We start from the raw sequence: 14,220 nt of genomic DNA, 5'->3' as shown, positions 1-14,220 counted from the left end.
ATATCACAATGAGGGTTGTGTGGTCTTTTTTTTGCCAAATTTAAAGCAGATTTTATTAATAACTTGAAAGAGATTCAATCGGGACAAACCCCCAACTGATCATGCAACCAGGTTGAAAAACAAATAGAGCTAAATAATTAGCTGTTTTGTTTCCGGATTGCTTAACAAACTGAATACACATATTCTGAAAATTAAAAATGAAGGTAATGGTTTCCCGGACAATCCAGCACGCATCTCCCCCGAAAACAGTAGTTTCACAATTGACCCTCACATTAATTCGATTGATATTGCAACGTTCAGAGGACTCAGTTGCAACAACTGAGTTTAGAGGCCTCATGTTATGAACAAATATTTTTTGTGAGAGGTGAGCACATGTGATTTTCACCACCGTTCCAAACGCACCCCAGCTATCTACCTGTCGGACACCAGCTATAGACCTGCCGAAAGTGTTGTTGATGCGAGATATCCAGATCTCCCAATACACCATCCAATTTATTTTCAACACAACCACCACATCGCACAAAGCGAGACACATCGCATAAAGCGAGACAATCAACCACACAATAATAACTTAAACAGAATAATACGAAAACAACCCAAAATTCAAAAATCTCGGAATAACACCAAATTGTAATATGTTGTTAGACCGCAGATTTTGAATCCAAAAACTGAATTTTATTATAAAATCCAGACTCTTACCTTAGTAGATCTTAAAACTAAAGTGAAGAACTGTAATGGATTTTTCGAGTTTTGTAAAACAAATCTCGATTTTATTAAAGAAAAATAATAAAAGGAGAAGATGTAGATGAATATGGAGATAGAGATGGGTATAAAGGGTGAAGAAGAAGGTAGGGCGGCTAGGGTTTGATGAAGTTAGGCGGCAGCTGTTCAAAATATTTTAAACTTACGAAAGTGATGTATATATGTTTAGATTTTAAAAATCTATTTAAAATTTAGGGTTATGCAGCAGAATTCACATGATTATGAGATCTATTTTAAGGATTGGTTCTAATTTGTGCCCACATGTATATGATTATGTATATATGTTAATTAATTTTGTTCCCACATTGCAAGTGTTCTTAAGAGTCATTGTTAGTACTCCTTTCGGCACCACAATGGTGCCACCACATGGATGACAAGGAAAATTTAAGAAAAGGTGAAATTTACAACAGGGTATTACCCGAAGAAACGTGCTTTAAAATGTAGAAGTATACGCTCCTTAAATATTGATTCAAAATCCGAACTTACATTTTATATCATTTAATGATAAGAGTAGATAATAAGTATGTTAGATTTTGGAAATTGTGAGAAATTAAAGATAAAGTACCATTTTTATTTTTTTATAACCGTATCGACGATATTATAAATTGGGATCGTTTTCACGAGGACGTTGAAGTAGTTGTTTTCTTACATTTTTCGATTAGAAAATAATTAATGACTTGAACTTCAGACCAATAATATTATAGGCCTACACGAAACGCGGTCCTTTTACTAACTTGTAGTTCGGACCAAAAATATTATAGCCCATACGATACGCCGCCTATTTCCTAGTATAGAGTACTTTACTGACTTGATATCCCAATGCCATGTAGCAAACATAGAAATGAATTATTATACATAACCGTGTAAAAAAATTCCAACGCATGTGCTTCTGAGTTCCTTCGGCTCGAAATCTACTCACCGTTTGTGCTTCCAAATTTCTACTGTGCACGAAACCGTAGCCTTGCCTCTTCTTTCTACTCCAAGCCCTTGTAAGAGGTATTTTCTGAATTATATACTTTATTTTTTCATATCTTACTATTAAATTTCGTGATTCTATTAATTAACAAACTTTTCAATGATTACTAAGTGAAGAATTAATAATTTGAAATTTTCAGAGCTAGATATATAAAAGAATTTCTCGATTACTCTGTTCATGTATGTGTTAATACACCCCCCTTGGGATTCCACTTGTATGTTGGATTGAAGAGCGCATCACTAGAGCTCATCACAGGGGAAATATTCCATTAGAATCAGGATGAAAGTTTTAAGAATAAAAGGGTTTTATTAATTTGGCATCGGTCAAAATAGATTGGATTCCAAATCAAGCCATTTAATCTATTAAATTTTTAATACATTGGGACTTAGTATGTTAATTGTTAATAAATTTAAGTCAAGACATGATTTTCTTTAGAAATATAATCATGTCACAATTTATATGTATATATGACTAAATATAGAAAAAGAAGGCAGAGAAAGATGAACACAAGAGTACAGTTAACTGTGTGCATTGTCTATACTACTACAGAGCAAGATAATGAACACAAGAATACAGTGAACTGTGTGTATTGTCTATACTACCACTTCTGCTGCATTTTCTGTTGTGCTTTGTTATACAAGAAGGAAGAGTAAGTCTCTTTATATAAAAAAACATAGCTTCTCTTTAAAGCTTGCTTTTGTCACTTGGTGGCTCCTCTTGCTACATTAATTATGATGTCACCATTGTGATATGATCTCACTTGTGTCATATCCTAGCTAATATTTAACAAATCATGATATATGAATTTTTTTATTTTGGAAATTTGAATGAAGATAGAGGTGCATTTGCATAATGATTCTTTGTTTTGTTTGAGATTTATAAAATTAGTCAATGATTATTTCTTCACTGAAAAGAATTATTTTATTTGATGCAAGGTGTGCAGTGACAAATTCTCCACTATGGACTTACCAGAAGAATTGATTGCTGAAATTATATCAAGAACTCCTGTGAGGACAATAGTGTCATGCAAAAGCGTGTGCAAAAGATGGTGTAATATAGTTTCAGAACCATTTTTTTCGCGTCTGCATCTCTCTATATCATCTAAAATGCTTTTACTTCATCAAGGAGACGCCGAGGACGTAGATGATGACAATGATGGTGACCTTGCAGTGGTTGAACTAGATGACCAACATCACCAACATGATATTCATCACGAGCCTATGATGAGATTTTCCCCGGGACTTGCCTTGGGAGACTATGTGGGGTTAATTGGATCAGTTAATGGGTTAATATGCTTAGAAGATAGTTATGATGATTCAGCATATGTATGCAATCCAATTACACAAGAGTACATACGCCTTCAAGATTCCGAGTACACCAGAGTATCATATTTAAAGGGATATTATGGCTTTGGACTTGTTGAATCGAACCAACAGTACAAGATTGTACGTTTTTATAAGGGTAGATTTCCTTCAACTGAATATGACCTAGGGAGCGAGGTTTATACGCTTGGAACCGGCATGTGGAGAGATCTAGGACATGTCCCCTTCCATCTGAATGAACATGATAGGGGTCACTATGTCAGTGGCCGCCTCCATTGGTTAGCTGGTGAACTAATATGTGCTTTCGATTTGGATAGAGAATTATTTCGTCCAATGGAAGCTCCTCCACGGGCTCCTGGGAATACAGATCATTTTAGCATCTTGGGAGTCCATAATCATTTTAGGAACTTGGGAGTACTTAAAGGTTGCTTGTGTATATGTGATATAACACTATACTCTGAACTTTCTATTTGGGTGAAGAGAGATTATGGCGTGGAAGATAGTTGGAGTAAAAAACTCATCATCACTCCTAATCCTCCGTTACATGAAGGTATAAATACCGACATGGTTCGGCTTCTTAAAGTTCTCAAAGATGGGAACATCTTAATGTATTGTGACCAACTTCAATTGTTCACTTATCATCCTCAACATAAAACATTGCGACATCACATTTTCCCGGAGGGTGAGTTTCTCACATTTGGTGCGATGACTTATGTCCCCGGTTTTATCAGTCTAGAGAGGAGTTTCACCTTGGAGGGTGTCAAAAGATGGGAGTCTCCTCAAGTAGAAGACTGACTTATAACCGAATAGAGCAAAACAGGATCGAAAATAGGGCCGAGTCCGAGCAGTCTCCCGAGTACTAAGGCCGAGTAATCTAAGTTGTTGAACATTGCTTATTTTACTGCAAAAATACAAGGTTTTTATAACTAGTTCCATTTCAAGAACACGTTATGTTTTAAGCTTTTCTAGTTGTTTATCTAATATTTGTATGTACTCCTAATTTCAAAATTTAATAATTACTGTAGGCTGCGAGATAACTTTAGCATTTAGTGCTTGACATTTTTATAACATTTACATATATATAAATGATTTTATGTTGTATGCTTGTAAATTGCTCTTGGTTGATTCTGTTTTTCATGATTCATAGTATTATTTCCCTTTCATCTTGATGAGTGTAGTTTATTTTATTTATTCAGCTTTGGCCTAGCTTTGTTGGGCTTTGGTTTTAGGTCAAATTTGGTGGTCATACTTTAAATTTTTCATTTAGGAAGGCCTTGTTATAACTTCTGTTGTTAGCTAAGTTGCAGTTTGAATTATACAGCTGGTTTTACATTTGTAATCCTATCTTACATTATGTTACTTGTATAAGTTATCCACACGGAAGAACTGTAAGATTTAGAGGCATATCTTTTAGAGTGGCTTTTCATTTGTAGATGTTAGTATTTCCCTAAAATTGAGTGTTAAACCAAAGCGAGTTGGGTTAAGAAGTAAGTTTAAAGTCAAATGACAAAAATGCATAAGTTCATTCGGGGTTATGTATGTGAAAGTGAAAGAAAATCACAAAAACCAGTTTAATTAAACCTTAAAACTGTGTCTGATAACATATACTATAAGTGCTCTCGCTGCTCTGTCTGCGCTAGAAGCTCAAAGTTGTTCATCGGATTTAAATGTATCCTGAAAGCTTTAAAGCTGTTTAGGGCTACTCTGGTTTATCTTGATTTTCAACTTGTTTCTCGATATCTTGATTTTAATAGTTAGGAATTATGATGTAGTATGTGTCTATGACAATCTTCATTGCTTAGTTTATGATCCAAAGGCCATTATGGAAGTTTGTGTACTTTCAGTTCGAAGAAAGTTGCTGTTCAATTAACTGCCTATGTTCCTGGAGTTTGTGGGAAACTCTAACAAAGTAGGTGCTGTTGTATATGTGAACTTCTTTGACTCAGCCATTATGATTAAAGAAATGGTCGTTTGAGTATCACATTACAAGTTCGCCCTGTGGGGAATTTATATGCTACAGTGATTTTTTCCCCTCCAGTAATCATCCTCAAATTAAGACACTGCAAAAACTTGACAATTTCATAAGCCTCGTTGTAGTTTGTAATTGATGCAAATGTTCAAATTCCAAGTTTATCGGGCTCGAGTTTGTATATGGTGGTATACTTTTGGAGGTCACACAGCCTAAACGTGAGGCTGCCTGGGGTGTCACATGGGATTAAAACATAGTTTACTATTTTATCTAAATTATTTTAATCTAAAAAAACACTACAAATTAGCGATATTTTGTAAATTTGAACCTAACTCCTTTTTATTATATCATTTTATTGTAAGAAAAAATTTATGAACACGACGATGCTATTTACAACTATGACATACTTGAATTTAGCAAACGAACGGATCTGAGCCGTCCAGATCAAGTTTAGCTTAATTTTCTTTTTTTAGATGAGCTGAATTTAATAAACTAACGGAAAGTGATGTTCAAGATCGGCTCTTTATTATATGAATTCGAGCCGAATTTGAACAAACTCGAGTTGTCCCCTAATATTTCACATGTATTTTTTACTCGACCGAATTTAAAATATAATTTTTAGTTTTACAAATTGCATCAAGATCAAATACTAGTTTTTATTTTATAATGATATATATACAAACACTCTACCCATATTTCTAATCTAAATCATTTTTTTCAAGTTGTGTTTTAAGAACATAAACAATTTATTTTAAATTTTTGAGTTTTATTTTAGAAATCATACATTACTTATTTTTTTTAAAAAAAATTCAATAATAACGGCATTTACACATATAATCGAAATTGAACAAACGTATGATCATATCGTTTGAATCCTTCGTTCTTTGATAGGCAACCAAGTAATTTTTTAAAGAGATATGTACATGTTGTAATATTTCAGTTGTTGTTTTGAGCAATCAACCATAGATGCATCATAAACCTTTATCACTTAATCAATATCATGAAATTTCTGCAGAATTGTAATCCCAGACATATGACCAACAAGAAATAAAAACCAAACTCTCACAATTAAGGAGAAACTAAACAAACCCAAATAAATTGGTAACCAAGGAAAAATGGAAACTAAATCAAGAAAAACAAGATTGAGGCTATTTTGAGATGGCTACTCAATAGAGAGCGAAAGAGAGTTTGTACGTTACATTTTAAAATGTCCATGTCGAAATGTTATTATGTTTAGATATTTTGCTTAAGTTTAATTTTTATAAATCACAAGTTATTTAATGATTTTATAAAAATATTAAAAATTGGAGATGAGTTGGTAACAATATTGGATAGTTTCATTATGAAAAAACTAAGTGTTTAATTTAGAAATACAAGCAAATTTTCTAAAATATTTAAAAAAATTATTAAATTATGAGAAAAATGTAATAATAACAATATTTAAGTGATCAATAATAATTTATTATTTATAATATATATGAACTTTATATGAGTCGAGTTCGAGTCAAGTCTGAGTCGATTACGAGCTAAACAAGCCGAGTCAGAATCCAGCAAACAAAAAGCTCGGCTCAATTATTCATTCGAATTCATTTTCATATTCTTGATCGCCCTCGTTTAGAATACTGAACCGAATCGAGTTTACGTAAACAAGTCAATCCTGAATTTCGTTTACGAACATCTCTTCTCATTTACGGTCCTACTATTAATTGTAATATTCATCTCACTTGATTATTTACTTATTATTTAGTAAGTTAATCAAATATATTAAAAACAATATTTGTCCAGTTTTAATTTGTATTTAATCATTAAAATATAGAAATTTTCTAACCGGTCTTGTAAAAATTGGAAATTGGACTTTATCAGTAGCGGGACCGTCTAGTTAGGGCTGTAATTCGGGCCGAGCGAGCCGAGTTTCGAGCAGGGCGTAATTCGAGCCGAGATTAATCGAGTCGAGTCGAGCCGGCTCGTTTAGTTAAACGAGCCTAAACCTCTGTCCGAACTCGACTCGTTTAATTTTACGAGTCGAGTCGAGCCGGCTCATTTAGCTAAACGAGCCGGTTTTTTTACGAGTCGGGCGAGCCGGCTCGTTTAATTTTACACTTAATCGAGCCTAAATCTTACCCGAACTCGTCTCGTTTAATTTCACGAGTCGAGCCGAGCCGGCTCGAGTAATTAACGAGCCGGAACCTCTACCCGAGCTCGGCTCGTTTAACTAAACGAGCCGAGTCAAGCCCACTTAAACGAGTTCGAGCCGGGCGAACTCGCGAGCCGCCGACTTGAATTACAGCCACAGTCTAGTGATTAATCGGCTAATCAGGGATTGATCAAAATGATTAACTGAGTCATTAATTAGAACTAATTTAATATTAGTTTTAGATATAAATATTAATATATGTAATTGTTTATTTATTTTGATTATACATATACAATTTTTATTATTATATTTATATAAAGAAATTTTAAATATGTCCCACTATTAAAGTAAATATAATTTTTGAGATGTAACTTATGAACTGAGATCAATTTAAGATGAAAAATTAAGAAAGTTAAATAGTAATTATGTGTTTAAGAGAATAATAATTATTTTTTAATTTTTATCATTTATACTTTTAATTTTTTGATTTATATTTTTTATATTTTTTACCAATGAGTCTGATTTTTGACCAACTAACCTGATTTTTCACGTATTAACCGCCGATTCATACTTTTAATTTTATTTATATATATATATATATTTTTAATTTTTTACCGGTGAATCCAATTGTTTACCAATTAACCCCTTTTTAATTTCTTAATGATTATTTCAATTTTTTTCGATGACTGATTTTTGTAAAACACGATTTTTAACTCGATTTTCACCTAGTCATTTCATTTTTCACCTAGTCATTTCATTTTTCACCGAAGAGTTATTAATCCCAACTTTTTGAAAGTCGGTCTTAACTTGGGTAAAATAGTATTCTAAAATTCCTTTATTCTCGATTAATCTCTCCTCAAAGTACTCGACCGATTATATTTTTGAAATTTGATTAATCCTTACGAATTTCCTTTATTGGAGTATATATTTTATTTATTAAAATGAAATACTATATTAATTTAAATATGAATATTTATAGAAATTATGATATAATAAATATATTTGTTAATAAATAACTAATATATTAAATAATTTAAATATAATAGATTTGATTTTTACTCCGATTAACAATTTCGATTAATCCTCGACTTTCAACTAATCCCAAATCGGTTAGACCGATCTTCCCCGATCTCCGATTTTTACAACAGAAGGTAAAATGGTTCTTTAATAACTCAAAAGTTATAACACTAATTATTGACGATTTTTCAGAAGATTCTAAGCAATCTGTTTACCAAGTACAATATTAGTTTTATTTTGTGAAATGAATGTATCTCTATCTTATGAACCAAATATATGTTCTTTAGACAATTTAATATTAATTAATATAATTTGGTAATTATCTTATAATTAGCCTTTTTTTTTTGCTAAATATATAATTAGCCTTTTAATATAGTTTATTTAATATTACTTAATTATCGATAAAAATTAATTTACAAATTAAAAGTAAATATATGTTATTAAACTTAATTTAATATTACTAAATATAATCTAAATACATGTCATAAATTTGTTACTGTTAAAATGTGATTTTTTAATTTAAAGTACATAAACGTTGTGATGGAGAGTAACATATACGATCATTAAATCAATAATTTTTTTCGTAGGTAACCCGCAGCCGTTATCCTTCGGCTTCTGGTGCGCACTGGTTAACCCTACGGGCTCACGCAATAGCGTTGAACCAAGGTAAACCGTATTTAAGCAAGAGGCTCCGACTCAGGAGGCATAATCATAAATTCTCCCCCGGAGTATTATTTATTTTTAAAATAATACTACAATGATAAAGTTTACACAGAATAGAAGTCAATTCGTGTTAATAGTTTACTTTGTAGTTAGTAGTTTTTCAAAATAAAAGTAATATATGTTTACTTAATTTATCGTAACTTAATAAATTTTTAATATTTATAAAAATAAAGTTTACAGAAAAATAAGTCGATTCGTGTTAGTAGTTTTTAGTTTTTCTAAAATTAAAAATAAATATAAGTTATTTTACTTAATTTAACATAACTTAATAAATATTTAATATAATTTAAAAATCGTTTAAAAAATATTTTTATTTTATAAATTAAAAAGACGATTGGATGAATACTAACTTAAAACAAAATAAAATTTACAAAAATAAAAGTCGACTTGTGTTAAAAACAAAGTTGATAGAGAATAAAAGTCAACTTATGTCATGTAAGTACCAAAATTTGGTACTTGGGTACTTTTAGCACCAAATTATACATAGTTTCGCTTATTAATAAAGAGTATAGATGCTTAGGTTTTTTTAATATTAGTGGGTAAATTATTATGTTTACGAAAGATCTTGCCTTTTCGTACTCATTTACAAATGAACCAATATGACTCCTTTTTTACACAGTTGCAAGATAACAAAGGATTTTCTTAATCTGATTTTGTCATGATATGAATCGTGCAATAAGACTAATTGATTATAGGACTCCTCAGTTATTTACAAAGTAGGTGAGAAAATAGTTAAAGAACAATATCACAATGAGGGTTGTGTGGTCTTTTTTTTGCCAAATTTAAAGCAGATTTATTAATAACTTGAAAGAGATTCAATCGGGACAAACCCCCAACTGATCATGCAACCAGGTTGAAAAACAAATAGAGCTAAATAATTAGCTGTTTTGTTTCCGGATTGCTTAACAAACTGAATACACATATTCTGAAAATTAAAAATGAAGGTAATGGTTTCCCGGACAATCCAGCACGCATCTCCCCCGAAAACAGTAGTTTCACAATTGACCCTCACATTAATTCGATTGATATTGCAACGTTCAGAGGACTCAGTTGCAACAACTGAGTTTAGAGGCCTCATGTTATGAACAAATATTTTTTGTGAGGTGAGCACATGTGATTTTCACCACCGTTCCAAACGCACCCCAGCTATCTACCTGCCGGACACCAGCTATAGACCTGCCGAAAGTGTTGTTGATGCGAGATATCCAGATCTCCCAATACACCATCCAATTATTTTCAACACAACCACCACATCGCACAAAGCGAGACACATCGCATAAAGCGAGACAATCAACACACAAATAACTTAAACAGAATAATACGAAAACAACCCAAAATTCAAAAATCTCGGAATAACACCAAATTGTAATATGTTGTTAGACCGCAGATTTTGAATCCAAAAACTGAATTTTATTATAAAATCCAGACTCTTACCTTAGTAGATCTTAAAACTAAAGTGAAGAACTGTAATGGATTTTTCGAGTTTTGTAAAACAAATCTCGATTTTATTAAAGAAAAAGTGAATAAAAGGAGAAGATGTAGATGAATATGGAGATAGAGATGGGTATAAAGGGTGAAGAAGAAGGTAGGGCGGCTAGGGTTTGATGAAGTTAGGGCGGCCGACTCTCATGGGCTGTGTGGTCTGAATTTTAAGCATATGTTCAAAATATTTTTAAACTTACGAAAGTGATGTATATATGTTTAGATTTTAAAAATCTATTTAAAATTTAGGGTTATGCAGCAGAATTCACATGATTATGAGATTTTAAGGATTGGTTCTAATTTGTGCCCACATGTATATGATTATGTATATATGTTAATTAATTTTGTTCCCACATTGCAAGTGTTCTTAAGAGTCATTGTTAGTACTCCTTTCGGGACAAGGCACCACAATGGATGACAAGGAAAATTTAAGAAAAGGTGAAATTTACAACAGGGTATTACCCGAAGAAACGTGCTTTAAAATGTAGAAGTATACGCTCCTTAAATATTGATTCAAAATCCGAACTTACATTTTATATCATTTAATGATAAGAGTAGATAATAAGTATGTTAGATTTTGGAAATTGTGAGAAATTAAAGATAAAGTACCATTTTTATTTTTTTATAACCGTACTATCGACGATATTATAAATTGGGATCGTTTTCACGAGGACGTTGAAGTAGTTGTTTTCTTACATTTTTCGATTAGAAAATAATTAATGACTTGAACTTCAGACCAATAATATTATAGGCCTACACGAAACGCGGTCCTTTTACTAACTTGTATTCGGACCAAAAATATTATAGCCCATACGATACGCCGCCTATTTCCTAGTATAGAGTACTTTACTGACTTGATATCCCAATGCCATGTAGCAAACATAGAAATGAATTATACATAACCGTGTAAAAAAATTCCAACGCATGTGCTTCTGAGTTCCTTCGGCTCGAAATCTACTCACCGTTTGTGCTTCCAAATTTCTACTGTGCACGAAACCGTAGCCTTGCCTCTTCTTTCTACTCCAAGCCCTTGTAAGAGGTATTTTCTGAATTATATACTTTATTTTTTCATATCTTACTATTAAATTTCGTGATTCTATTAATTAACAAACTTTTCAATGATTACTAAGTGAAGAATTAATAATTTGAAATTTTCAGAGCTAGATATATAAAAGAATTTCTCGATTACTCAGTTCATGTATGTGTTAATACACCCCCCTTGGGATTCCACTTGTATGTTGGATTGAAGAGCGCATCACTAGAGCTCATCACAGGGGAAATATTCCCATTAGAATCAGGATGAAAGTTTTAAGAATAAAAGGGTTTTATTAATTTGGCCTCGGTCAAAATAGATTGGATTCCAAATCAAGCCATTTAATCTATTAAATTTTTAATACATTGGGACTTAGTATGTTAATTGTTAATAAATTTAAGTCAAGACATGATTTTCTTTAGAAATATAATCATGTCACAATATATGTATATATGACTAAATATAGAAAAAGAAGGAGAGAAAGATAATGAACACAAGAGTACAGTTAACTGTGTGCATTGCTATACTACTACAGAGCAAGATAATGAACACAAGAATACAGTGAACTGTGTGTATTGTCTATACTACCACTTCTGCTGCATTTTCTGTTGTGCTTTGTTATACAAGAAGGAAGAGTAAGTCTTTTATATAAAAAAACATAGCTTCTCTTTAAAGCTTGCTTTTGTCACTTGGTGGCTCCTCTTGCTACATTAATTATGATGTCACCATTGTGACATGATCTCACTTGTGTCATATCCTAGCTAATATTTAACAAATCATGATATATGAATTTTTTTATTTTGGAAATTTGAATGAAGATAGAGGTGCATTTGCATAATGATTCTTTGTTTTGTTTGAGATTTATAAAATTAGTCAATGATATATTTCTTCACTGAAAAGAATTATTTTATTTGATGCAAGGTGTGCAGTGACAAATTCTCCACTATGGACTTACCAGAAGAATTGATTGCTGAAATTATATCAAGAACTCCTGTGAGGACAATAGTGTCATGCAAAAGCGTGTGCAAAAGATGGTGTAATATAGTTTCAGAACCATTTTTTTCGCGTCTGCATCTCTCTATATCATCTAAAATGCTTTTACTTCATCAAGGAGACGCCGAGGACGTAGATGATGACAATGATGGTGACCTTGCAGTGGTTGAACTAGATGACCAACATCACCAACATGATATTCATCACGAGCCTATGATGAGATTTTCCCCGGGACTTGCCTTGGGAGACTATGTGGGGTTAATTGGATCAGTTAATGGGTTAATATGCTTAGAAGATAGTTATGATGATTCAGCATATGTATGCAATCCAATTACACAAGAGTACATACGCCTTCAAGATTCCGAGTACACCAGAGTATCATATTTAAAGGGATATTATGGCTTTGGACTTGTTGAATCGAACCAACAGTACAAGATTGTACGTTTTTATAAGGGTAGATTTCCTTCAACTGAATATGACCTAGGGAGCGAGGTTTATACGCTTGGAACCGGCATGTGGAGAGATCTAGGACATGTCCCCTTCCATCTGAATGAACATGATAGGGGTCACTATGTCAGTGGCCGCCTCCATTGGTTAGCTGGTGAACTAATATGTGCTTTCGATTTGGATAGAGAATTATTTCGTCCAATGGAAGCTCCTCCACGGGCTCCTGGGAATACAGATCATTTTAGCATCTTGGGAGTCCATAATCATTTTAGGAACTTGGGAGTACTTAAAGGTTGCTTGTGTATATGTGATATAACACTATACTCTGAACTTTCTATTTGGGTGAAGAGAGATTATGGCGTGGAAGATAGTTGGAGTAAAAAACTCATCATCACTCCTAATCCTCCGTTACATGAAGGTATAAATACCGACATGGTTCGGCTTCTTAAAGTTCTCAAAGATGGGAACATCTTAATGTATTGTGACCAACTTCAATTGTTCACTTATCATCCTCAACATAAAACATTGCGACATCACATTTTCCCGGAGGGTGAGTTTCTCACATTTGGTGCGATGACTTATGTCCCCGGTTTTATCAGTCTAGAGAGGAGTTTCACCTTGGAGGGTGTCAAAAGATGGGAGTCTCCTCAAGTAGAAGACTGACTTATAACCGAATAGAGCAAAACAGGATCGAAAATAGGGCCGAGTCCGAGCAGTCTCCCGAGTACTAAGGCCGAGTAATCTAAGTTGTTGAACATTGCTTATTTTACTGCAAAAATACAAGGTTTTTATAACTAGTTCCATTTCAAGAACACGTTATGTTTTAAGCTTTTCTAGTTGTTTATCTAATATTTGTATGTACTCCTAATTTCAAAATTTAATAATTACTGTAGGCTGCGAGATAACTTTAGCATTTAGTGCTTGACATTTTTATAACATTTACATATCATATAAATGATTTTTATGTTGTATGCTTGTAAATTGCTCTTGGTTGATTCTGTTTTTCATGATTCATAGTATTATTTCCCTTTCATCTTGATGAGTGTAGTTTATTTTATTTATTCAGCTTTGGCCTAGCTTTGTTGGGCTTTGGTTTTAGGTCAAATTTGGTGGTCATACTTTAAATTTTTCATTTAGGAAGGCCTTGTTATAACTTCTGTTGTTAGCTAAGTTGCAGTTTGAATTATACAGCTGGTTTTACATTTGTAATCCTATCTTACATTATGTTACTTGTATAAGTTATCCACACGGAAGAACTGTAAGATTTAGAGGCATATTTCTTTTAGAGTGGCTTTTCATTTGTAGATGTTAGTATTTCCCTAAAATTGAGTGTTAAACCAAAGCGAGTTGGGTTAAGAAGTA

General features: G+C 32.6%; 2 protein-coding genes across 2 annotated transcripts; both read left to right on the top strand.

Annotated features, from left to right (window-relative positions):
- Positions 1 to 2,697: 2,697 nt before the first annotated feature.
- Positions 2,698 to 3,855, top strand: LOC141704630 (F-box protein At3g07870-like). Its single transcript, XM_074507836.1, has one exon. It carries the CDS (start codon positions 2,698 to 2,700, stop codon positions 3,853 to 3,855), a length of 1,158 nt encoding a protein of 385 aa, XP_074363937.1.
- An 8,508-nt stretch (positions 3,856 to 12,363) lies between these two features.
- Positions 12,364 to 13,521, top strand: LOC141704629 (F-box protein At3g07870-like). Its single transcript, XM_074507835.1, has one exon. It carries the CDS (start codon positions 12,364 to 12,366, stop codon positions 13,519 to 13,521), a length of 1,158 nt encoding a protein of 385 aa, XP_074363936.1.
- The last annotated feature ends 699 nt before the right edge of the window (positions 13,522 to 14,220 follow it).

The sequence above is a fragment of the Apium graveolens genome, unplaced genomic scaffold, assembly GCF_009905375.1.
Source record: "Apium graveolens cultivar Ventura unplaced genomic scaffold, ASM990537v1 ctg8069, whole genome shotgun sequence".
In the NCBI taxonomy this organism is placed as follows: domain Eukaryota; kingdom Viridiplantae; phylum Streptophyta; class Magnoliopsida; order Apiales; family Apiaceae; genus Apium; species Apium graveolens.
Note: the sequence above shows the minus strand (reverse complement) of the source record. Positions and strands in the feature narration are given on the sequence as shown.